Source organism: Episyrphus balteatus, chromosome 1, assembly GCF_945859705.1.
Source record: "Episyrphus balteatus chromosome 1, idEpiBalt1.1, whole genome shotgun sequence".
In the NCBI taxonomy this organism is placed as follows: Eukaryota; Metazoa; Arthropoda; class Insecta; order Diptera; family Syrphidae; genus Episyrphus; species Episyrphus balteatus.
The window spans coordinates 283,687-307,337 of record NC_079134.1 but is presented as its reverse complement, the minus strand read 5'-3'; the positions used below and the strand labels follow the sequence as shown (position 1 = coordinate 307,337).

Genomic DNA, 23,651 nt, shown 5'->3' with positions numbered 1-23,651 from the left:
TCAAAATATAAAATTTATCCCATAAAAAAAAAATGAATTGATTTCTACCATCGTCGTCAGTGGGCACATCGTACGAGCACGAGCTCTAGATCGCCAAAAACGCTTGAACCACATACCTATAATTATAAGGAGCGGACGGTGAGCATAGTTTTGGGTGCCATCGCTGCCCTCCTATAAGAGTTTAAGTTCCTCAATGACTTTTACCATAAATTGTCGTGCTAATGTCGCACACGGACACAAGGACTATGTTTCTATCGTCGCAGCTTCCTTAGTTGTTGTATCCTTTGATACACACGACATTTAAAGGCCAATCGCAATGATGTTTTAAGGTGTCCGTAACATTTTGTCATTTTTTGAATTTTTAATAAAGTTTGTGGGCAGATTTGAAATATTTTTGCATTGTTTTCACTGCTATTTCTTTCAAATATGACGTGATAGTGTATTTCAGATTTCAGGTTTGAGTTTCAGGAACCGAAAACCTCTAAAAAAGTATCGTTACTTTACATGACAAAAGATTATATTGATCAAGATTCAACGACTAGCTCTAGGAGATCGATTTGGTAGAATCTCAAAAGATTTGAACATGACACGGGTGTGCCTAAGAATCTTTGAGTCCATCTCTGATAAACAACGAGGCAACGTTTACTTATTCGACATTGGAAATTTATTTTAATTTAATTGAAAAAGAATATTAAAATTTTTAATCATTGGACGTAAAACTACTTTAAAGAAATTTATGGTGAAAATTTAGAAATATTTTAAACCTCTAAAAAGCTGTGTTCAAACTGTTCTACTTAGCCCAGAAAATACATATGTATATAAAAAGAGGATATAATTATTTTATTGACTTACCTCAAGACGTTCTGTAGCTTTCTTTAGCCGTTCATAATCGACTTGTCCATGAACCTTCAGTAGTTCAATCATAAATTCAGTTTCCTGTACAGAATTTCGCACAAGATCTAGTTGCCTTTCATAACGCAACCACAAGGATAACCGATTCTTCAAAATTGTCATAATATTAGCACACCTTGATTCCAAGAATGAATGTTCATCTTGCAGCAAAGATATTTCTCGTTCCAGCTTAATAGGTGAAACTGACATCTTCAACTGCATTGGAAGCGTATGCAAAAGTTGTCGCAAACGCATTATTTCTTGCCAATTCGATATAAGATCTTCTCCGACAGCTTGACAATCAAATACAGCTTTTTCTATCGCGTCGCTTCCTAACTTTTCAGCATTTTCGCATTCATCCAAAATTACTGACAATTTTGATTGATTCTTTCGCAAATTATTGATGCCTTCTTGGATGGATAAAAGTCGTTCCTTGAGAATTGTGGCACCTTCAAGTTCTTCACTTATTTGAGTTGTTATTTTGTGTGAAAGTGAAAATAGCTGTCCAATTTTTTCAGGTTCAGTAGATGACTGTAAGCCAATGCGTCCCAGTTCATTGCCAATGAAACCAACTCGAGTATTTAAAACTTGTATACGTTCAATGTATAAGCTTAGTTCTTCTTCGCTTTTTATAACTCCTTTGATACTGGTCATGGTAAGATAGATTTCTTGTAGTTCTCGCTCAAGCAATTTAAGTCTATCCTCTTCTGGCACATCCTCGGAAGACATACTATTGATGATGGCACTTTGGATACCCTCGATTCTGTCAGAAACTCCTCGCCAACGGTCTTCAAGTTGGGCATGGAATTGTCTTTGAAGCATTTCGTCAGCCAAAGGAATGACCACAAGTGCTTTTTCAAATGTCGCACCTGCATCGTTTCGGATATTATTGTGCATTTCGAAGTAGGCCTTCACTTCCCAGAACTGACGCATATGCTCAATGGGATGTTCTCGTGGATCGTCTGGGATGTGAATTTGACTTAGCTCCTTTTCTGCATCTCGGACGAATGTTTCCATCTTTTCTGTTTGGTTTTCGTATTGCGTCCAAATTTCCTTGAATATTAGCAGACGATGCAAATAAGTTGCAACTTCTTCACGCAGTTTTAGGAGAACTATTAGACCTTCATTGCTCTCTTCAACCAAATTAGGTGACTGAACTAGATCTTGTAGTTTGTTAGAGATGTTAGAAAGCTGCGTCATTTTAACGTAATGATGAGATATGTCAGTGTTCAGCGACTGGTACAAAGTGGTATATTGATCAAAGTCAGCTGAAGTAACTGTAGACAGGTCAGGAACTCGTTGCGTTGCTACCTGAAGCCATTGCCTTTCATCTTTCATACCCTTTTCCAGAACGGTCCAACGGGAAGCAGCTTGTGCCAATTTAGAGGCTCGATCAGAGGCTTTCTCCAGCAGAACCGTTGCTCGGTCATACAGCTCCTTATGCATCTCATAATGTTTCTGTCTTGTTTCTGAATCTATATTTTCTTCAAGAGATTCCAGAATTGCCCGACAGTGGCTCAAGTTCACAAAGAATTTCCTATGATTTTGAACTTCGATGTTCAGCTGATCCAAGTTACTTGCTACAATTGGGTTTTCGACAAGTTTATTGGCTAATACTGTAATCTTGGCAAATTCCTTAAGAGTTTCTTCATAGTCTTCAGCTAAAAGCTGCAACTGCAAAAGACGATCTCTTTCTTGTATGATATTATTTTCGAGATTTTTCGCTACTTCAAATGAAGTGTAGACTTCCTGTGGAACTTGTTTATTCGGGAAATCTCTCTGGAAAGATCGTGCTGAGTTAATTAACTGAGAAACTTGATTAAGTGTATCAATGTTTTGGTTTTCGAGATCATCCAATCTTGCAAGTCTAACAGCTGGAGTTGTATCCTCGGAAACTGTTGTTTCAAAACTCTCCTGAAGACTTTCCAACAACGTAGTCATTTGATGGACTTGAACTTGGAACGAATTCCACTTTTCAAGATCTTTAATGTCTTGTTCTTGGTTATTCTTTGTTACATCTTCAACGGCTACTACATGCTCTTTGAGTGTTTCGACACATTGTAAAATCTGACTCTGCGATTCAGGATCTACCACAGCTGTAGCTTTACCGACTTTAGTTTCAAGGACATTGACGCTCTGCTTAATTGAGCTAAGTTCATTGTCGAGTTGATTGTAACCATCAACTTTCTCTTCGCTCGGTCCTTCATTTGATTGTTGGCGAATTAGATACACTCTGTACTCAATAGTTTCTAGCCAAGTTGAAACCTTTTCAATTATAGTTATGACAGTTGTTTGTATTACTGTGGTATCGGCTTGTTCAATAACATGTTCCAATGCTTCTAAACAATCGTTAACTTCCTTTACCCGATTTTCGACAGGTTCATCTTTCACATGCTCACTTAGAGTAGCCAAGTGCAAGACGTTACTCAAAGGAGTTTGCTGTTTGAAAGGACATTCCTTCAAATGCCGAATTCTGTCACCGATTGCATCTTTAGTTTCAGTCCAAATTGTGGTTGTCTTTTGGCCGGGATAGTGAATTAGACTTTCCGACATAAGCATTTGCTGTGTTGCTTCTTTGGGAGTTTGGATAACAATTGAACTTGTTGCTGCCGACCACATATTTGAGTCTTCGGTTTCAATATCGGGTCCAGGTGTAATTGGAACATCTATGACTTCAGTGGGAGACATAACTTCTTCAATCATAACCAATGACGTAGGACGAGATCGCACTTGTTTTGTTACAGTAATCTTGTCTTGTTCATGAGGTTGATCAGGTTCAGCTAAATCTTCGGGAGCATCATCGGTAGATATTATTTGCAATTTCGGTCTCTTGGCATCATCTGAATCAGGTTGAATTTGAACAGATGATACAACAACTTCGTGCTCAGAGACGCCATTGTTAGCAATCTCAAAGCTTATGTTAACTTCAGGGACTGTGCTGTCGGCCACATTTGAGTCACTCTTGTTTTTGGGCTTTTTAGGCAACTCTAATGTCTGTTTGTATTCATAGAGCACAGGTTCAGCTTCTGAAGCGTCAGTATCAGCTGGCACAGCAACTTTTGTATGCACTTCAACATTATAAGGCTCTGAAGTCGACGAAACGGTTATTGAAGAATCTTCAACTTCAGTGGCAGGTTCCAGAGGACTTGTTTGAATTGAGGCCTCAAAAGTTTCTACAAGTTCTTGTTGGGTTGGAGAAGATGCAGTGTCTCTTGTCTCTACAGTTTTATCATGTACTGTTTCAATTTCAACTGTTTGCATGGAAGTTTCGGCGGTTAGTGGGCTATCTGTAAGAACTGCTTGGTCTTGGGATGGAATCTTCTGTGCAGGAAGACGTAACTCTGAAACAATATCATCCAATACGGGAATAACTATTTCAGATGCTTCAAATCTCTCTTCCGGCTTAGCTATGTGTTTTGGTGATTCTCGTGGGGTTGTCTGAAGTTCTTTTTCAGTTGTTGTTATGACATGAGTTTGGCTTGAGATCTCAGCAGTTTCTGCAGGTGTTACTAATTCATCAGTTTGTACCTCTTCTGAACATGTTTTTATTACGTTTGTAGGAACATGCTCTTCTTCTTTCGGAGCAGAAGTTTGAGCTTCATTTTCAACTAACTCAACAATGAAAGTTTGAGATTCAGCTTCTTGAACATCGATTGCTGGTTCAATACTTGTTTGTTGTGCAAGATCAACTACAACACGATGGATGGGTGAAGTTTGTGAAGACTTCACTTCGGTTGTTTCATTTGTTTTCTGTTCGGGGATTTCTTCAGGTTTGGCAGTTTCTTCTCTAGGACTTGTTTGTTGCTCATCGTCTTTAACATAAGTAACTTCAATTACTTCTGTTGGAATAACTACAGATGCCCCGTATTGACGTGGAGAGTCCGAATTTGGAGAAATTACTGATTCTTCAATAATTTTAACTAATTTTTCTTCACTGATAATGGATACTTCACTATCAGGGCTAATATTTTCAATGGTTTCAATTAAAATTTTACCTTCCGATTCAATGCTTACAGACTTTGCATCACTGCCTTCTTCAGAAGATTGAGGGATATAGGAGTCTTCATCCTCTTGAACTTTAAGAGATTGCTTCTTCTTCTTTTTACGTCTCTTTTTACTATCCTCTTTGGGAACCTTGTCGTCTTTGCTAATAGTAAAATCTTCTTCTTCATAACCAATTTCTTGATTTGTTTCTATTTCAGAGGCGGACAATGGCTTTTCTTCTTCTTCAGGTTTCACAGATAATTTAGTTTCTTCTTCAATTTCTGGTTTTACCTCTGGTTCAACTTGTGGTTCCAATTCAGGTTTCACCTCTGGTTCCAACACTGGTTCTGCTTGAATTTTTTCAGAAAGCTCCTTGTCTTTTCTTTTCTTTTTCTTTCGATTTCGCTTGCCATCCATAGAATCACTGCAAGACGGTTCTCCAACATCGGTTTCTGTTACACTTGTTTCGATGATGCTCAAATTGATTTTTGGCGATGGAATTGACGTATCAGTTACGCTCATTCCAAGCTTGAGGAAGCTTTCACCGGTGTTGTCTAAGCTGGGTGCTGTCATTTTTATTGATTTTCGGGGTGATTCCGATGGCATTGATTCTCCAGCAATAAACATTTGTGTGGTTTGTTGAAGTTCCACGTTTGTTTTTGGAACGTTTTGAAGTTTAAGCGACTTTGTTTCGTCGATGAGTGCATCCTGGATAGAAACTGTATCAACAATAACTGGTGTAATTTCTTGAACTTTCACATCTGTAGTTGTAGATGTAGTCACCACATCTGTTGATATCTTTGTTTTGTCTATTTGTTCATCTTTTCTCGTAGTAATAACTCCTGAAATTGTTATAATTGTAGTTTGATGAGTGTCAACATCAGCCTGATCAGCTTGTTGTGATTTTAATGGCAATGTATCAGTAACTTCTTTAGGCTCTGAAATCAATTCTGTAACTAGAAGTTCTTGTGGCTCCAATTCTGGTTCTTTCAGTGAAGTGACCTCTTTTACTACTTCAGCATCAACATCTGGTTTTTGAGTCTCAGGTTTTTGCTCTTCAAGCTTGTGACTTTGCTGAATAACAGGCTCATTGCTGTAAGCAGCCTCTGTCGATATGAATAATTGTGTAGTGTCACAAATCGAAGTATCATCGATCTTGACCGGTATTACCATTTGGAGTTCTTCCTTTGGTAAATCAATAGGAATTTCTGGAGGTTCAAATATATTTTCAGGTTCTGTAATTGGAGTTGATTTAGGTTGTTCCACTTCTGAAGAGCTCTGAATTTCTGTAACATGAGGTTTTTCAACGCTGGGCTTATCAGATTCAATGGATTTTACGTCTTGCTGGGATTTTTCAATTTCTACGACTGGTCGTTTTGGTTCATCAATAGATTTTGATGATTTACTTGAATCTAAAACGATAGAATGCCCAGTCAATTCATTTATTGGCCAAATTTCTTCAATTTGAACAACACCTTCCACAGGTAAGTCTAATTTTTCTTCTTCTTCTTCTAATTCCACAATATCGTGGACTGGTTCATCCCGATGAGAAAATTCAATAGATGTTGATATCAAATGATGTTCAATTGGCCATATTTCGGTGATGTTTTCAACAACAGGTTGTATTTGCTGTTGAGGTTTCTCGACGGTAGACTTATCAACTGATGGAAGTGTTGCTTCTACCTGGGCTGGTATTTCTACTGAACTTTCTGATTTTCTTTCTGTAACATTAGTGATACTAGGTATTTCACTTATCATCTCTACTATTGGTGCTGTATCAAAAGTTTTCAATTCTACTGGTGCTTGGTCTAATTCAAATACCTGTGATGTTACCATGGTTGGTGATGTGCTTGGAGCTTGCTCTTCAATCACAACACCTGGTTGTTGCTTAAAACGTTCAAATTCTTCTTCAGTTACAACCTGTCCGTTGACTGTACGGACGATTCGTACTTGAACTTGGGGTGGTAGTTCTTCTTGAGTAACTTCGACTTCTTCCGGTTCTTCAATTACCTCTTCTGTGACACATTCTTTACCATCTATTGTCACAATACGCTTAACTACTCTTCGAGTTTTGCGTATAACCTTGCGTGTAACCTGTTGGACTACTGCACGAACACTAGAAGATTCAGTGGCAGTGAAAGGTGCAAATTGAGCTTGTTCTGGATCAATCTGAGGTATGCCTTCAGACAAGATCATCAATGCTTTCTTATCATCACCACTTTCTGGTGTTGTTGAAATCACTTGAATGTTTTCAGCAGTGTTAGGAGACTCTCCTGTAGTTGAAGTAGTTTGCGTCCTGTGGATAGTTCTTATGAGTTTCTTAACAATAATTTGTTTTGTTCCATCAGGACCGATAACAACTTCGGTAGTTGTTTCATCGGGTTGAACGAAAGTTGTTTCGAACGATTCAGGGACATTTTGCATAACAAGCTCTGTAGCACGATCAACGTCGTGTTGTGGTTTTTGATGGAACCTAGCTTCAACAAATATATCATCAGGTTTGTCTGGAATTTCTTGATTTGGACGAGTGTCGATTTGGATAGTTTCTCTATTTCCCAGAACTTTTTGAGTAACGAAAATATTTTCAGTAGGTTTTCGCTCTTTTTGGGTTTGCATTGATGTTTCAACTGTTTCAACAGTTTCAATCAATGGGAAACTGGTTTGTACATCAACTTCAGTTTGAGCAACAACTTCAACTGGTTGCACGAAACTAAATGATGTTTGTGTTTCAACTTCAAATTGATCTACCAAGGCAGGTTTAATTTCTTCTTCAGGCATAGAGGTAGAATCAATTGTGTTTTCATCGACAAGGGAACCTAGTGGAGTATCTTCTGACTGTTGCACAATTGGAACTACTTCTTCTTGAACAGGTTCTGAAGTCTTGGGAGATTCTTTTTGAACTATCGACACTTCTTTAACGACTATTCGATTTTTCAGTTTTTCTTCTTCTATTTCTTTGATTTTCTTTTCTTCTTCTTCTTCTTCTTCTTCTTCTTCCCTCTTCTTCCTATTATTTTCTTCTTCTTCTTCCCTCTTCTTCCTATTAATCTCTTCTTCTTCATCTCTCTTCTTCTTTTCTTCTCTAATCTTCTTCTCTTCAAAGATTTGAGTTTCGATAACAGTTATTCGTGTTGTTATCACAGTTATCTGTTCTCGAATGGTTGTTATCAATAAAGTTAGCTGTTCAGAAAGAACGGTAGCCAATTCCGATATATCATTGTGCTGTTGCAAGTCTTTTGAACTTAGTAGAATTTGAAGTAATGAAGATTCTTTTTCTTTCAGATTTCTTAGCAAACTTTGGAGAGCTGGAATTTGATCTTCAATTGGAATACTGGCAATATTCTGCGTTTCAGTGAAAGCACTTCCGCACCAGTTTTCAACTTCAGATAGGTGGCGTTGGTAGTTTTCAAGTTCTTGTTTACGCTTTTGTTGTTCTTGTAGTGCGCTCTAAAGAAAATTAAATGTATTTTTATTTTTGTTATTATTTTATTTCAATATATTTTTATTCAATGTGTTATTATAAATTTTGTAAATAGTTGGTCCGATAGTGCCTGTCTATGTTATTACAACTGTTCAACTTGTATTTCAATTTTCTTGATTAAATGATTAAATTTTATTTGCAAAAAGGCGAATTGAATTTGCAAAAGTATAAATTTAATTTACAAATGTTTTCACTTAATGTGAAAAAATAGTAACTATTGATATTTTAAACAAGAAACTTTTTACAAAACGTCTGTGGTTTGTTGTTACGGGGAGCCAATGTTTATTTATCTCATTTGTTTTTAACACCCGAACCTCACTATCGTACCAACACGAAATAAAAGATTTAGGGTTAACAGATAAAATAGCTCACCTCTATCATAGTTATTCCTTGTTGTGACCTAAGTGTTAGGAAATCAATACGATCCCTAATTTCATTTAGAATTCGGTCCGTTTGGGGATCTGTTGGGAATGTTTTGCTGACCTCTTTAATACGTTCAACTTCTTCCATATACGAATTAAGGTTTTGTAGAATAAGCTAAAAATGCATATGTGTAAGGCAAATTCAAATTTTTTTAATAAGTTAATTTAAGAAACATTATGTCTTATATCCAATACTCTCTCATCAAAACTCTTAATATTTTTTTTTTTTCAGAGACCAAGGGACGAACATTATCAAGTTCATCTTTCTCGAAAAAAAAGTTCATGTCTGAGGATGATTGGTATGAATGATAAATGATATGATATGCCTGTGTGTTAATCACATGCATAATATCACTGAACAATCAATATTAATATTCCATGAATACAAAATTACTTACCTTTAAGCTATGTGCCATATTTTCAAGGCTTGTGTTTGGCAAATTGCCAATTCCATCTTCAATGGTAGATAGTGACTGAAGAAGTTCATCAATTTCTTGTGAAATTATCTCCTATTTTAATGTATTTTTGTTGTTTTTTTTTTTTTTTGTTTTGTTTTAATAAAAATAATTGTAAAATGATATTTTGGAAAAGAAAAAAAAAAAGAAAATATATTAGTTTCCATAAAATAACATTTCAAAAAAACTTTTTTTTTTAGGTTAACATTCAAATAAATCAAAGAAGTTAAATGGTTATAATATTTTATGCAAAAATTATGTCTTGGCTTCTTTATAGTTTGAACTATTTCTTTAGTCTTTCTTTTATGGTTTTGTTTTTATTTTTTTTTTCTGTTTGCTTTGATTAGTTAACACTAAAATATTGTATTGTTACCTATTTTGCACGTATCTATAAAAATAATTTTTATTTATTTCAATATTATTACTTTAAACTATTAAATATTTATTCTTATTTATTTTTTTTATTGTTAATTAAAGGCGAAGCGCATTAATAAAAATAACTTAAATAATAATAAAAATATATTTCTAGCCTAATTTGTAGTTTATTTGTATAAAAAAAGAGTCCTACGCAATTCGTGTTTTAAGATTTGTTGCTTTTTGAAGCAGTGTGTATATCTTCAATTTAGCAAATAATATATGTGTTGCCTATATTTTTTTAATTTCACGCACTACATATCGAACTCATCTGCAACACAAATTTGTATATCTAAATGCATTTTCTTAATTAATTTATTTTTAAACTAAAATCATTTAATGATTTTTAAAAATTGCCGAGATTTTTTTTGTAAATTTAAATCTGGAATGTAAATTACCACGCTCTGCAAGAACATCCTTATGCTCGTTTTTATGTTGCACTGCAATTGCTTGTATGAAATAATTTTCTTGACAATCAAATTGAACTTACTTATAAGTTCTATTTTGAGCATTTCGATATAAAAGAAATATTTTCTAGATATATGTAGAGACTTGAGACATAAGGTCTTGTGCTGAGTTTGAGTAATTGAAGAGATTGAACTATATGTAAAAGTAAATGCTTATTTTCAGAAGAAATATGTGCTGATACTGACTCGAAATGCACTCAATACATTCTTAGTTGCTTGTTGCTTGTATAAATATGCTTATATGCGATGTTTTCTCTAGTGTTTTAGATAGTGCATAGTATTTTTTTTTAGCAGTAAAAGGTATTAAATTTAAATTATACAAAAAATTGCCTATAAAAGGAATGATATTTGTTTTGAAGAATTTTATTGATAATAAAAAAGGAGTTTGAAAAGTAATTTTTCTAGAAGAAAATTTAGGTTTTCAATGTACAAAATCATCATATAAGACTCAATTTTTTAATTTAATAATCGGTCGATTTAACGGAAGTTAGTATGAAATAGTTGTGTCTTCACACTTAAAAATTATTTATGAAAAGTATCTAAAGCATCAAAAAAACGGATCAATTTTCGCCGAACCAAACAAATAATTATTTTTACCTTCAAGATAACTTTATCAATGGGAAAGCTTATCAGTCAATTTTTTATCAAGTTGGTCTGCTTCGAAAAGTTGTTAGAAAATTAAGAACGGCCATCATATTTTACAGCTACATTTCAGTACTGTAATTTCAAATATGACTTTACAATTTATTTTGAAATGTTTATAAAAAAAAAGTCAAAGTATCCAATTTGACGAAACGGATATTTGTTCTCAGCTGCAAATTAAATAGCAAATGTGATAAAAGAAAAATCTTTTAATTACTAACATTTAAGTTAGTAAATTAATTAGATAATTTATTAAGAAGGTTTCCCGTTTTTACTCAGGAATTTAACACCTGTCCAGTTTTGAAATACCTTAAAGTTTTCTAAAAATTCTTTACATTCTTTTAGTGTTGAAAGAATTGCATTCATTTTTTCTGCTTACTGCTAAAGTTATTTTACTCCTTAGGTTTTATGATGTCTTCCTGTTGACAACCCACAATCCTTTACAGCTTGAAATCATTAAACATTTGTTTTCTCTGGAAAATGCTATTTTATCTAAGGATAATAAGTCTTTCAGCAGAAATGACTTGTCTTTAACTTGTGTTAAGCCTAAAAACCTAATGAAGTTAAACATACTTGTACAGAGGTGTTTAAAAGTATAGTTGATATATAGAAACGTCAATTAGGTATAGCTGATATTAATTCTGACGAGCAGTAAAATACGGCATTTATGCGCTCTAAAGGTTTTTACTTTGCTTTGTTTAGACAGACTTTCAACATTAAACCATTTACCATTTTATGAAGAAATACCATTGGAGACCACGTTAACTCCTTGCAAGTGATATAGGCAGGATTTGAACGCAGAATATTTGGTCGTCTATCACACAAATCATATCCATCCGAAAACATTCTAAACAACTTTTCTTTTTCGAAATCTTTTTTGCATCCGGTGTTCAAATATAAAACAAATTCATTGACAACAATTTAAAAAAATCGCATCTCATTTTCTTAATCCCCCTGTTTGTTTGAAAGGTTTGTTTACTTTCATTATAGGGTGAATTGTTTATATCAAATAGTTATTGAAAAAAAATCTGTCTCGAAATTGCTTTTGATATTAGTCTTTCGAAAACAAAACATTTTGTATAGAATTAGAAGAGTAGAGTAGGAATTTAGATAGAAAAGGTTTTTGAAAAATCGAAGTCATTCCTTTTGGAACTTTTTTCTCGAAAACGACTTTTACAAGTTGGATGGCATGTCAAGAGAATGTACTTTTAAGAATGTATGACATTTAAAAAGGGATATGTTAAGTCCCTTCGATTCGACTTTTATTCTACACCGAGACAAAGTAAAATGAAATATGCTTATCATCCTGGATTCATCTTAAAAAAGGACAGCGAACACATTTAAGGTCAGCAATACTGTATTCAATCTTAGGATTGAGGAGGAATTTGTTAACTCAAAACGATTTTAAAGGGATGAAAGTTCGATTCTCATCCACTACATTTTTTTTTATTTTTGTTACAAAATGGTTTCACTTTCAGAAATGAATGAATGAATGAATGAAACTACATAAAAACAACTTTGTTTAACTTTGATTTTGGTCTCACATTTTTCCGATCCAGAGTTATTTTTCTCTCTTTTCTAATTTATTAAGGTCCATTTTCTTCAATCGGAGTTGAACATAACTTGAGAATTTTTAATATAAAAATTCTCAAGTTTTGTTCAAATCCGAGTGAAGAAAATGTACCTAAGTCCCTCAGTGCTTTAACTTCAATTTCCAAACATAAGGTGTACTCAGACTTTTGAAATATGTAATTGTGTTACTTTTGTGCGTGCTTTTGTTTAATATTTATTATTTAACTAAACTATCTTCATGACCCATTGAAAAACACCTTGTGGATACCTTTTACTGCTGTGCATTTTTTTAAACTACAATATGTTTTTAGTGTTAAAATCAAAACTACTTTTGCTATAGATTAGTATTTATTTGTATTTTTTTTTTTATTATTTCAAATGTTATTATGTATTAAAAAAAATAGTAATTTTATAAAATTTCATGCAAGTACTTAATTCTGATTACATAAATGTGTATGCATATTATGAGAATAGGCAACTCACTATATTTACTTAATTAAAATTTACAATCATTCAACAAAAATTAAAACAAAAATGTTAAGTAATAAAAAAATTAAAATTAAAACATAAACAATAAAAAAAAATGGTATACGAACGATAGAGTATAGTTTAGTCGTATATATTTAACATGATAAATGATTTGTATAGTTAAAATAGAAAAGATCATTTGTTATAATAAATGCTTTTAAAAAAAGGAGATAAAATAGGAAAAAATAGTTTTTTTTCTTCTGTACATTACATTAATAAATTGAAAAAAAAAATATATTGTTTTTAAAAATTAAGATAATGTTATTGTTTCTTTTTTTTTTAAAGATTTTTTTATAAATTTTTTTTTTTACTCATCACAAATAAATTTCAAACTACTTAAAAGCCAAAAACAAATACCAAAACCAAACAAAAAAGCAGCAAATATTATAGCTACAAACAAACGAAGACTCATCGTTATCACCTTCTGTTGATGGCTGTACTCGAGAACGACATCTTTGTTTTCTAAGACCGCCGCCGCTGTAGATGTGGAATGCTCGCCAGGAGGTGCAGTCACAGTAGTGGTCGTTGTCTTTGTCGTCCTTTTGACAATTGAAGGTTTCGTTCTCGAAGCAATTTCAGGCGCTATAAGCTCATCGGTGGTTGTAGTTGTCGTTGTAGTAGTTTTTGTAGTGATTGTGTGCTCTGGGAGCATACTTTCGGGTAAGACTGTTTCTGTTTTAGTGGTTGTAGTGATTGTGGGCGAGCTTGCAGCGGCAACAACAATTGGAGTTAGTTTAGTGCTGGGCAGAATTGTTAATTGCTCCACACTTTTGGTTGCAGTTTCTATCACATCGGACGTTATTTTTGCTGTGATTTTAAGGTTAGACACGGGAATTGGAAGATCTGTGGGTGCGGGAATTGGGAGTTCTTTGGGAATGAGGGTAGTGGATATGTTTTTGTTTTCAGTTGTGGAAATTGTTATTTCTGAGTTATCTGGTTTATTGTCTTCTAAGGCAATATAAGTACTTTGATCGCGCCAATTTGCAATACCACCTGGCAGATCGGCTGACATACTTTGTGAAGCGCAGCTCATACTTGTTTGAGTCTTAGAGGTTGGTGTTACAGTGCCGCTTGAACCACTGCTTCCAGGGCTACGATCATCATCGTCATCTTTGTCAGATTTTTTCTTTGTGATGTCAATGGCAGGTGTTTGGTCTTGAATTTCTTCGTCCTCGTCTTCGTCTTCGTTATTGTCTTCGTCTACCTTATCTTTGTTTAGCTCAGAATCGCTGACTAGTCGGACACGACACTCTTCTTCGTGTTCGGTAAATCGAGAACGTACTGTACTAACTAGATTATCGAAATACAAGTTTTGACAAAGTCGTGCTTTTGCGTCTTTTTCTTGTTCAAAGTTAGAAACTTCTTGTGTGTCAACATTCACAATATCAGTCTTAATTGTTTGTTCAGAAATGTCAGTCTTTGTGGCCTGAGAAGGCACACTTTGTTTTTGCAGGAATAAGACCCATCCAGCTTCAAACACTGCCGGAGAAGTAATATTCATGCGGAAAGAGTCACGGTTAAGGTTATACAGAATTTCGTCAGATTTTGATTCAATGTTTTGTGTAGGTTCTACAGGAATGTGTTTAGTGTTTTCCCTATTTTCATTATCAGCTATGAAACTAATTTCTGAACTATCTAAAACTAATGACTCATTTTGAAGATGCCAGTCAAGGATATTCAAATCCTTTGGTTGGGTTTTTACTTTTGGTGAAGAATCAATTTCAACTTCATTCACTGGTTTTTGTAAGATTTCAGTTGTTCTAGCAATTGCTTCAGTGATTTTCTTAAGAGCATCACTTTCGTTTGATAGTTCTGGAGTTGTTATGATGTTGGACTCGTTTGAAGAATGAACAGTTGCTGACCAAAATTGTGGAATATTTTCAGATGTTGTTGTTGAAAATGTTGAAGCATTCGCATTTGTATCAGAATCTATATCTGGTGTATAAGGTTCTGATACCTTAGATTCTGTGATGTAGCTAATGGTAGTTGACCAGGTGTTTTCAGGTACGTTAGTTATCGAAGTATGGGCGTATTGATTTTTGTCAATTGGTATATTTGAAAATGATTCAAATACGTTACTTTCATTAGGTTTTTCAATTGGTTTCGTGGATGCATCACGTTTGTCAGCTGCTTCAACTAAATCTTGTGAATCATCCTTACTTGGGAGCAAGTGTTGTGGCATTTCCTTTGAAATCTTTTCAGTTTTAGATGGGATCTGTGTTACTTCTGAGATATTTGTTGTTGAAGTATGTGGTTCTTCTAAAGATATTGGTTCAGCCGAAACAAGGGATTCTTGTTCTAACTTCGTTTTTTGTACGGGAGTTTCAAATCTTGTGGTTTTAGTAATAATGACTCTTGTTGAGTTGTCGGTGAACAAAACTTCAGCATCAAACTTATCTGCTGGCATAGTGGTCATATCTAACGAAGATGTTTCAATAGATACTGTATCTTCTGGTTTTGATGAGGTCTGATCAATTTTATCAATTACTTCTTCTAATGTAGATTCCACAGTCAAAATGTCTTTGTTTGTGTTTTCGGCTAATATGATGGGTAATTTTTCCGGTTCTGTAAACGGCTTTTCAGTAGAAGTCACAAGTTCAATACTCTCATTGTCGACTATTTCAGAGTGCTGGTCCTGTTTGTCCTCACTGCTTGAATGTTTTTCCTCAAGTGATGAATCAATAGGCAATATTTCGGTTACAGGCTCAAGGACTAGTGTATCAGGAGTTTGATGTGTTATACTTGAATCATTCTCCTCTTGTTTAAGAGTTAGTTCTTCTTTTTCTAATAGTTGAATCTGTTTTGTAACAGTTTCAGTTGTTTGTTCAGCTGTTTCAATAGTTACAGATTCTTCTTCAAAAGATTGTATTTGTTCTTCAAGATGCAGACCTGAAGCTTCTTCTTTAGTTATGTCAGTAGTTTTGTGTTCTGAAGGTAGAAGTTGTTCTTGAGATACTTCATCAATTGTTGCTGATGGTATCATTATTTCGGATGTTTCGCGTATTACAAGTTCTTCTTTAATGATCTCAGGAGTTATCAGTTCTATAGTTTGAAGTTTTTCCTCAACTATTTTTGATGGGGTTGGTTCGGGTGTTGGAAGCAAAGCAGGTTTTTCTTTTTCAACTTCAGGCGTTTTGAATTCTGTTGTTTGTTGTTGTTCTCGAAGCACAGTATTATCTATCTTTGATGGAGCTGTTTCGCTTAAGACGTGTTTTTCTTGAAGAATGTCAGTTGTTTTTAGTTTCAAGGTTTCAATTTCATCTAGAAGTACTAAATCAGTAACTTTCGATGGTTGTGAAGCAGCGGTTTCATGAAGGGCAGGTTCTTCTTTTGTAATCTCCGGAGTTTTGAGTTCTGAAGGTTTAAGTTTTTCTGAAACTAATTGATCAATTATTTTGGATGGTTTCTTGGTTTTCTTCTTCTCTTTGGAAGGTTTTATACTTGAAGTTTGTAAACGGTCTTCACTAGCTTCATCCTTAGGAAATTTGGTTTTTTGAATCTTTTGTTTAGGTTTCAGAGCTTCTGTTTTAATTTCTAATGGACTGGTAAAGTCATTTTGTGCCAATTCTTCTTCTTCAGCTTGCATTACAACAGAAGACCACGATAACTGAATTGTTTTATCAGAAGTTGATGTCTCCGGTTCAGTTGAAACGACAGCTTCAACTTTGGGCTGATTATAAGTTCTTTCTTCATCTTCTTTCTTAGCAGGTTTCTTCGACTTATTTTTCTTTGATTTTGACTTTGTCTCTTGAACCGGTTCTTGTACCGTCTCATGTACTTGCTCTTCATAATTTTGCTGTTGCGATCTCGATCTGGATCTTCTGCGATGCTTTTCTTTTTTCGAAATACACTCAAGGAAGCCTTCAGAATCCAACGGTTGTTCCATTTCATGACTGTAGTCAGCAACTTCAGTAACATGTATTGTTGGACGTACTGATGGTCTTGATTTTCTTTGTGATACTTCTTCCGATTTTATCGCCGGTACTACAACAGTCATCTTAAATTGCTGCTCACCAGCGTTGTCTTTCACAATCGATGCCCATGATTTGGCAGAGACGTCATCTTCATTCATCATCTCTTTCCAGGACAAAATTTCTTCTTCTGGTTTATCAGTACTTTCGACTTCTTGCAAATATTCAACTTCTACATTGGATATTTCAGGCACTTTCACGGTACCGTCAAGTTTAGGTTCTGGTTCTTTTGGTTCAATTGTCACAATTTCTGATACTTCCACTTCAGGTTCTAAAATGTCTACAAAACGTTCAGAGTTTTCAAACTCTTCAATATTCTCAATATCTTTTTGTGTGATCGATTCGTCCCTATAACGATGGGCGACAGAATGTTGTATGATTTGGGTTTCATTAATGAAAGGCTCACTAGCAGATCCGGATTTTCTTACAATTTCAGCATACGTTTCACTTAGTTTCCAAACGTTTGGTTTCGTTTGTTCATTAGGTTCTTTAGATGGAATGTCTTCCTTTGATGCAACAAGTTCAACGGTATCCGACTTCTTGGGCTTTTTCTCCCTCTTCCAATTTTCAGGCTTATGCTTTTCTGAATGCCTGACTGATTTTTCACTTGGATGTTTGTCTTCGTTTTCTTCAGGATGTTCCGTCTGAGAAGCAAAGCTGATCACAGGCTCAGATACAAGATGGTCTTTAATAGTTATATCGACTTCTTCTATTGAAGGCGTTATTGTTGAAGAAATTATCTTATCCGGTACTTTTTGTTTTTCACTTTCAATAAGTTCGTGAGTTTGGTTCACTAATACAGATAATGAATATGTATTTCTTTGAGCCAAGGAAATATCTAAGCCACTAGGAACAAGTTGTTCATGCGATTCGAATTGTTGAGCAGGAGAAGATTTAATAACTTCATTTGGTGTCATTTTTCGTTTCTGTTCCTTGGGCTTTTGATCCTTTGGTTTATGTTTAGCAGATGTTTCACTTATAACATGTAAGTCCTTCGACTTATCGAATTCATCAATTGTCTCGAATCTTTCTCTAAACACGTTCTTGCCTCCATCAAACTTGGAAACTTCTTTTTGTTCCGAAGAAATAAAGTCGGAGGTTTGTTTAACAATAACAGAATCAGGTTGTGATTCTTCAGGAGCTTTTGGTGCCTTGATTATTTGTTTGGATTCTTGCACTTTTCTTTCAATTTGACTGACTGTTGGTTTCTCAATATTTTGTTGCACAATAGATGACCAAGACATTAATTGAGGTGCTGGAATTGGAGCTGGAGTTATTGTTCTACTTGTGTCTTTTTTAGATACAGGCCTCTCGACATGTATCGGCTTTTGGTCTTCAGTTTCTTCTTTCTTCAATGTGTCTATTTTTTCCTTTTTGGATTTATGTTTCCATGATTTCATTTGATCCGTTTCAGAAACAGAATCATCAATCGATACTGGCTTCATTTTTTTGGATTTAGGCTTGGAAATTTCTTGTTCACGGATGACAGTTTCAATCTGTTTCACAGTTTCTTTTGATTTTTCCTCTTCAATAGTTTCTTCATCAACCATATCTGACCAAGATGTTGTTTTTAAAGAAGTGAAGTTTGTATCAATTTCTTCTATGGGGACAACTTCCTCTTCTACAGAAGTAGAGTTCTGTGTTTCAAATATTTCAGATTCTGTTTCTTGTTCCTCAGGTTCAGATGGTTTTTTAGCAACGAGAACTTCAGATACATCTAACTCATATTTAACTGATGGTTCTGGAAGTTTTGATTGTTCAGCAGAGATGAATTCAGTAGTAGTAGTCTTAACAATAGTTGACCAGGAAGTTGAAGATTGCTCGGCTGGTGCTTCTTGTTTTTCAGGTTCAGATACATCAACTGGCTTTTCTTCTACGGGAATAACTTCCTTATCTACAGAAATATCAGTGGTCTTCTTCTTCTTAGAATTATTTTTAGTTGGCTTCTGTGGTTCAACAATTGTTTGAGGTTCTGTTATCGGTTCCTTAAGTTCAGCAGTTGGTTTTTCATCAACGACGAGTTCAGATACCACTGGTTCTTCTACAAGAACGACTTCAGTACGTTTCGGTTGTTCAGTTGGAATGAATTCAGTAGTAGTAGTCTTGACAATAGTTGACCAGGAAGTTGAAGATTGCTGGGTAGTGGTGTCTGGTTTTTCAGGTTCAGATACATCAACTGGCTTTTCTTCTACGGGAATAACTTCCTTATCTTCGGATGAATCAGTAGTCTTCTTTTTCTTAGACTTATTTTTAGTTGGCTTTTGTGGTTCAACAATTGTTTGAGGTTCTGTTATCGGTTCCTTAAGTTCAGCTGTTGGTTTTTCATCAACGACGAATTCAGATACAATTGTTTCCTTTCTAATTGTTGGTTGTGGAACATGCGATTGTTCAGCAGATATAAATTCAGTAGTGGTAGTCTTAACAATAGTTGACCAGGAAGTTGAAGATTGCTCGGTAGTGGTGTCTGGTTTTTCAGGTTCAGATACATCAACTGGCTTTTCTTCTACGAGAATAACTTCCTTATCTACAGAAGTATCAGTGGTCTTCTTCTTTTTCGACTTATTTTTAGTTGGCTTCTGTGGTTCAACAATTGTTTGAGGTTCTGTTATCGGTTCCTTAAGTTCAGCTGTTGGTTTTTCATCAACGACGAATTCAGATGCAATTGTTTCCTTTCTAGTTGTGGGTTGTGGAACATGCGATTGTTCAGCAGATATAAATTCAGTAGTGGTAGTCTTAACAATAGTTGACCAGGAAGTAGAAGTTTGCTCAGTAGGTGCGTCATGTTTTTTAGGTTCAGATACATCAACTGGCTTTTCTTCTACGGGAATAACTTCCTTATCTACAGAAGTATCAGTGGTCTTCTTCTTTTTCGACTTATTTTTAGTTGGCTTCTGTGGTTCAACAATTGTATGAGGTTCTGTGATCGGTGCCTCAACTTCAAGAGTTGGTTTTTCATCAACGACGAATTCAGATACAATTGTTTCCTTTCTAATTGTGGGTTGTGGAACATGCGATTGTTCAGCAGATATAAATTCAGTAGTGGTAGTCTTAACAATAGTTGACCAGGAAGTTGAAGATTGCTCGGTAGTGGTGTCTGGTTTTTCAGGGTCAGATACATCTACTGGCTTTTCTTCTACGGGAATAACTTCCTTATCTACAGAAGTATCAGTGGTCTTCTTCTTTTTCGACTTATTTTTAGTTGGCTTCTGTGGCTCAACAATTGTTATAGGTTCTGTTATCTGTTCCTCAAGTTCAGCAGTTGGTTTTTCATCAACGACGAGTTCAGATACCACTGGTTCTTCTACAAAAACGACTTCAGTACGTTTCGGTTGTTCAGTTGGAATGAATTCAGTAGTAGTCTTGACAATAGTTGACCAGGAAGTTGAAGATTGCTCGGTAGTGGTGTCTGGTTTTACAGGTTCAGATACATCAACTGGCTTTTCTTCTACGGGAATAACTTCCTTATCAACAGAAGTATCAGTGGCCTTCTTCTTCTTAGACTTATTTTTAGTTGGCTTCTGTGGTTCAACAATTGTTTGAGGTTCTGTGATCGTTTCCTCAACTTCAAGAGTGGGGTTTTCATCAACGACGAATTCAGATACAATTGTTTCCTTTCTAATTGTGGGTTGTGGAACATGCGATTGTTCAGCAGATATAAATTCAGTAGTGGTAGTCTTAACAATAGTTGACCAGGAAGTTGAAGATTGCTCGGTAGTGTCTGGTTTTTCAGGTTCAGATACAGCAACTGGCTTTTCTTCTACGGGAATAACTTCCTTATCTACAGAAGTATCAGTGGCCTTCTTCTTTTTAGACTTATTTTTAGTTGGTTTCTGTGGTTCAACAATTGTTTGAGGTTCTGTTATCGGTTCCTCAAGTTCAGCAGTTGGTTTTTCATCAACGACGAGTTCAGATACCATTGGTTCTTCTACAAGAACGACTTCAGTACGTTTCGGTTGTTCAGTTGGAATGAATTCAGTAGTAGTTGTCTTGACAATAGTTGACCAGGAAGATTGCTCGGTAGTGGTGTCTGGTTTTTTAGGTTCAGATACATCAACTGGCTTTTCTTCTACGGGAATAACTTCCTTATCTACAGAAGTATCAGTGGTTTTCTTCTTTTTCGACTTATTTTTAGTTGGCTTCTGTGGTTCAACAATTGTATGAGGTTCTGTGATTGGTTCCTCAACTTCAAGAGTTGGTTTTTCATCAACGACGAATTCAGATACAATTGTTTCCTTTCTAATTGTGGGTTGTGGAACATGCGATTGTTCAGCAGATATAAATTCAGTAGTGGTAGTCTTAACAATAGTTGACCAGGAAGTTGAAGATTGCTTGGTAGTGGTGTCTGGTTTTTCAGGTTCAGATACATCAACTGGCTTTTCTTCTACGGGAATAACTTCCTTATCTATAGAAGTATCAGTGGTCTTCTTCTTTTTCGACTTATTTTTAGTTGGCTTCTGTGGTTCAACAATTGTTTGAGGTTCTGTTATCGGTTCCTTAAGTTCAGCAGTTGGTTTTTCATCAACGACGAGTTCAGATACCACTGGTTCTTCTACAAAAACGACTTCAGTACGTTTCGGTTGTTCAGTTGGAATGAATTCAGTAGTAGTAGTCTTGACAATAGTTGACCAGGAAGTTGAAGATTGCTCGGTAGTGGTGTCTGGTTTTTCAGGTTCGGATACATCAACTGGCTTTTCTTCTACGGGAATAACTTCCTTATCAACAGAAGTATCAGTGGCCTTCTTCTTCTTAGACTTATTTTTAGTTGGCTTCTGTGGTTCAACAATTGTTTGAGGTTCTGTGATCGTTTCCTCAACTTCAAGAGTGGGGTTTTCATCAACGACGAATTCAGATACAATTGTTTCCTTTCTAATTGTGGGTTGTGGAACATGCGATTGTTCAGCAGATATAAATTCAGTAGTGGTAGTCTTAACAATAGTTGACCAGGAAGTTGAAGATTGCTCGGTAGTGTCTTGTTTTTCAGGTTCAGATACAGCAACTGGCTTTTCTTCTACGGGAATAACTTCCTTATCTACAGAAGTATCAGTGGCCTTCTTCTTTTTAGACTTATTTTTAGTTGGTTTCTGTGGTTCAACAATTGTTTGAGGTTCTGTTATCGGTTCCTCAAGTTCAGCAGTTGATTTTTCATCAACGACGAGTTCAGATACCACTGGTTCTTCTACAAGAACGACTTCAGTACGTTTCGGTTGTTCGGTTGGAATGAATTCAGTAGTAGTAGTCTTGACAATAGTTGACCAGGAAGTTGAAGATTGCTCGGTAGTGGTGTCTGGTTTTTCAGGTTCAGATACATCAACTGCCTTTTCTTCTACGGGAATAACTTCCTTATCTACAGAAGTATCAGTGGTCTTCTTCTTTTTCGACTTATTTTTAGTTGGCTTCTGTGGTTCAACAATTGTATGAGGTTCTGTGATCATTTTCTCAACTTCAAAAGTACGTTTTTCATCAACGACGAATTCAGATACAATTTTTTCCTTTCTAATTGTGGGTTGAGGAACATGCGATTGTTCAGCAGATATAAATTCAGAAGTGGAAGTCTTAACAATAGTTGACCAGGAAGTTGAAGATTGCTCGGTAGTGGTGTCTGGTTTTTCAGGTTCAGATACATCAACTGGCTTTTCTTCTACGGAAATAACTTCTTTCTCTACAGAAGTATCAGTGGTCCTCTTCTTTTTCGACTTATTTTTAGTTGGCTTCTGTGGTTCAACAATTGTTTGAGGTTCTGTGATCGGTTCCTCAACTTCAAGAGTTGGTTTTTCATCAACGACGAATTCAGATACAATTGTTTCCTTTCTAATTGTGGGTTGTGGAACATGCGATTGTTCAGCAGATATAAATTCAGTAGTGGTAGTCTTAACAATAGTTGACCAGGAAGTTGAAGATTGCTCGGTAGTGGTGTCTGGTTTTTCAGGTTCAGATACATCAACTGGCTTTTCTTCTACGGGAATAACTTCCTTATCTACGGATGAATCAGTAGTCTTCTTTTTCTTAGACTTATTTTTAGGTGGCTTCTGTGGTTCAAAAATTGTTTGAGGTTTTGTTATCGGTTCCTTAAGTTCAGCTGTTGGTTTTTCATCAACGACGAATTCAGATACAATAGTTTCCTTTCTAGTTGTGGGTTGTGGAACATGCGATTGTTCAGCAGATATAAATTCAGTAGTGCTAGTCTTAACAATAGTTGACCAGGAAGTAGAAGTTTGCTCAGTAAGTGCGTCATGTTTTTCAGGTTCAGATACATCAACTGGCTTTTCTTCTACGGGAATAACTTCCTTATCTACAGAAGTATCAGTGGCCTTCTTCTTTTTCGACTTATTTTTAGTTGGCTTCTGTGGCTCAAAAATTGTTATAGGTTCTGTTATCTGTTCCTCAAGTTCAGCAGTTGGTTTTTCATCAACGACGAGTTCAGATACCACTGGTTCTTCTACAAGAACGACTTCAGTACGTTTCGGTTGTGCAGTTGGAATGAATTCAGTAGTAGTTGTCTTGACAATAGTTGACCAGGAAGTTGAAGATTGCTCGGTAGTGGTGTCTGGTTTTTCAGGTTCAGATACATCAACTGGCTTTTCTTCTACGGGAATAACTTCCTTATCTACGGATGAATCAGTAGTCTTCTTTTTCTTAGACTTATTTTTAGGTGGCTTCTGTGGTTCAACAATTGTTTGAGGTTCTGTTATCGGTTCCTTAAGTTCAGCTGTTGGTTTTTCATCAACGACGATTTCAGTTACAACTGTTTCCTTTCTAATTGTGGGTTGTGAAATATTCGATTGATCAGCAGATATAAATTCAGTAGTGGTAGTCTTAACAATAGT

At 35.4% G+C, this 23,651-nt stretch overlaps 1 protein-coding gene across 11 annotated transcripts in view; it reads right to left on the bottom strand.

The window, feature by feature from the left end:
* The window catches only part of LOC129921017 (muscle-specific protein 300 kDa), a 152,407-nt gene that overhangs the window by 24,902 nt on the left and 103,854 nt on the right, over positions 1 to 23,651 (bottom strand). For 6 of the 11 annotated variants that reach the window (XM_056002628.1, XM_056002627.1, XM_056002623.1 and 3 more), the window contains 4 exons: positions 13,278 to 23,651; positions 9,177 to 9,287; positions 8,729 to 8,893; positions 853 to 8,322 (listed from right to left, as the gene is read on the bottom strand). The exon at positions 13,278 to 23,651 is cut by the window's right edge and continues 17,994 nt beyond it. In XM_056002628.1, coding sequence (XP_055858603.1) covers positions 853 to 8,322; positions 8,729 to 8,893; positions 9,177 to 9,287; positions 13,278 to 23,651 — 18,120 coding nt within the window. The remainder of the gene's footprint in view (positions 1 to 852; positions 8,323 to 8,728; positions 8,894 to 9,176; positions 9,288 to 13,277) is intronic. The other 5 variants (XM_056002631.1, XM_056002634.1, XM_056002629.1 and 2 more) reach the window with 1 other exon arrangement.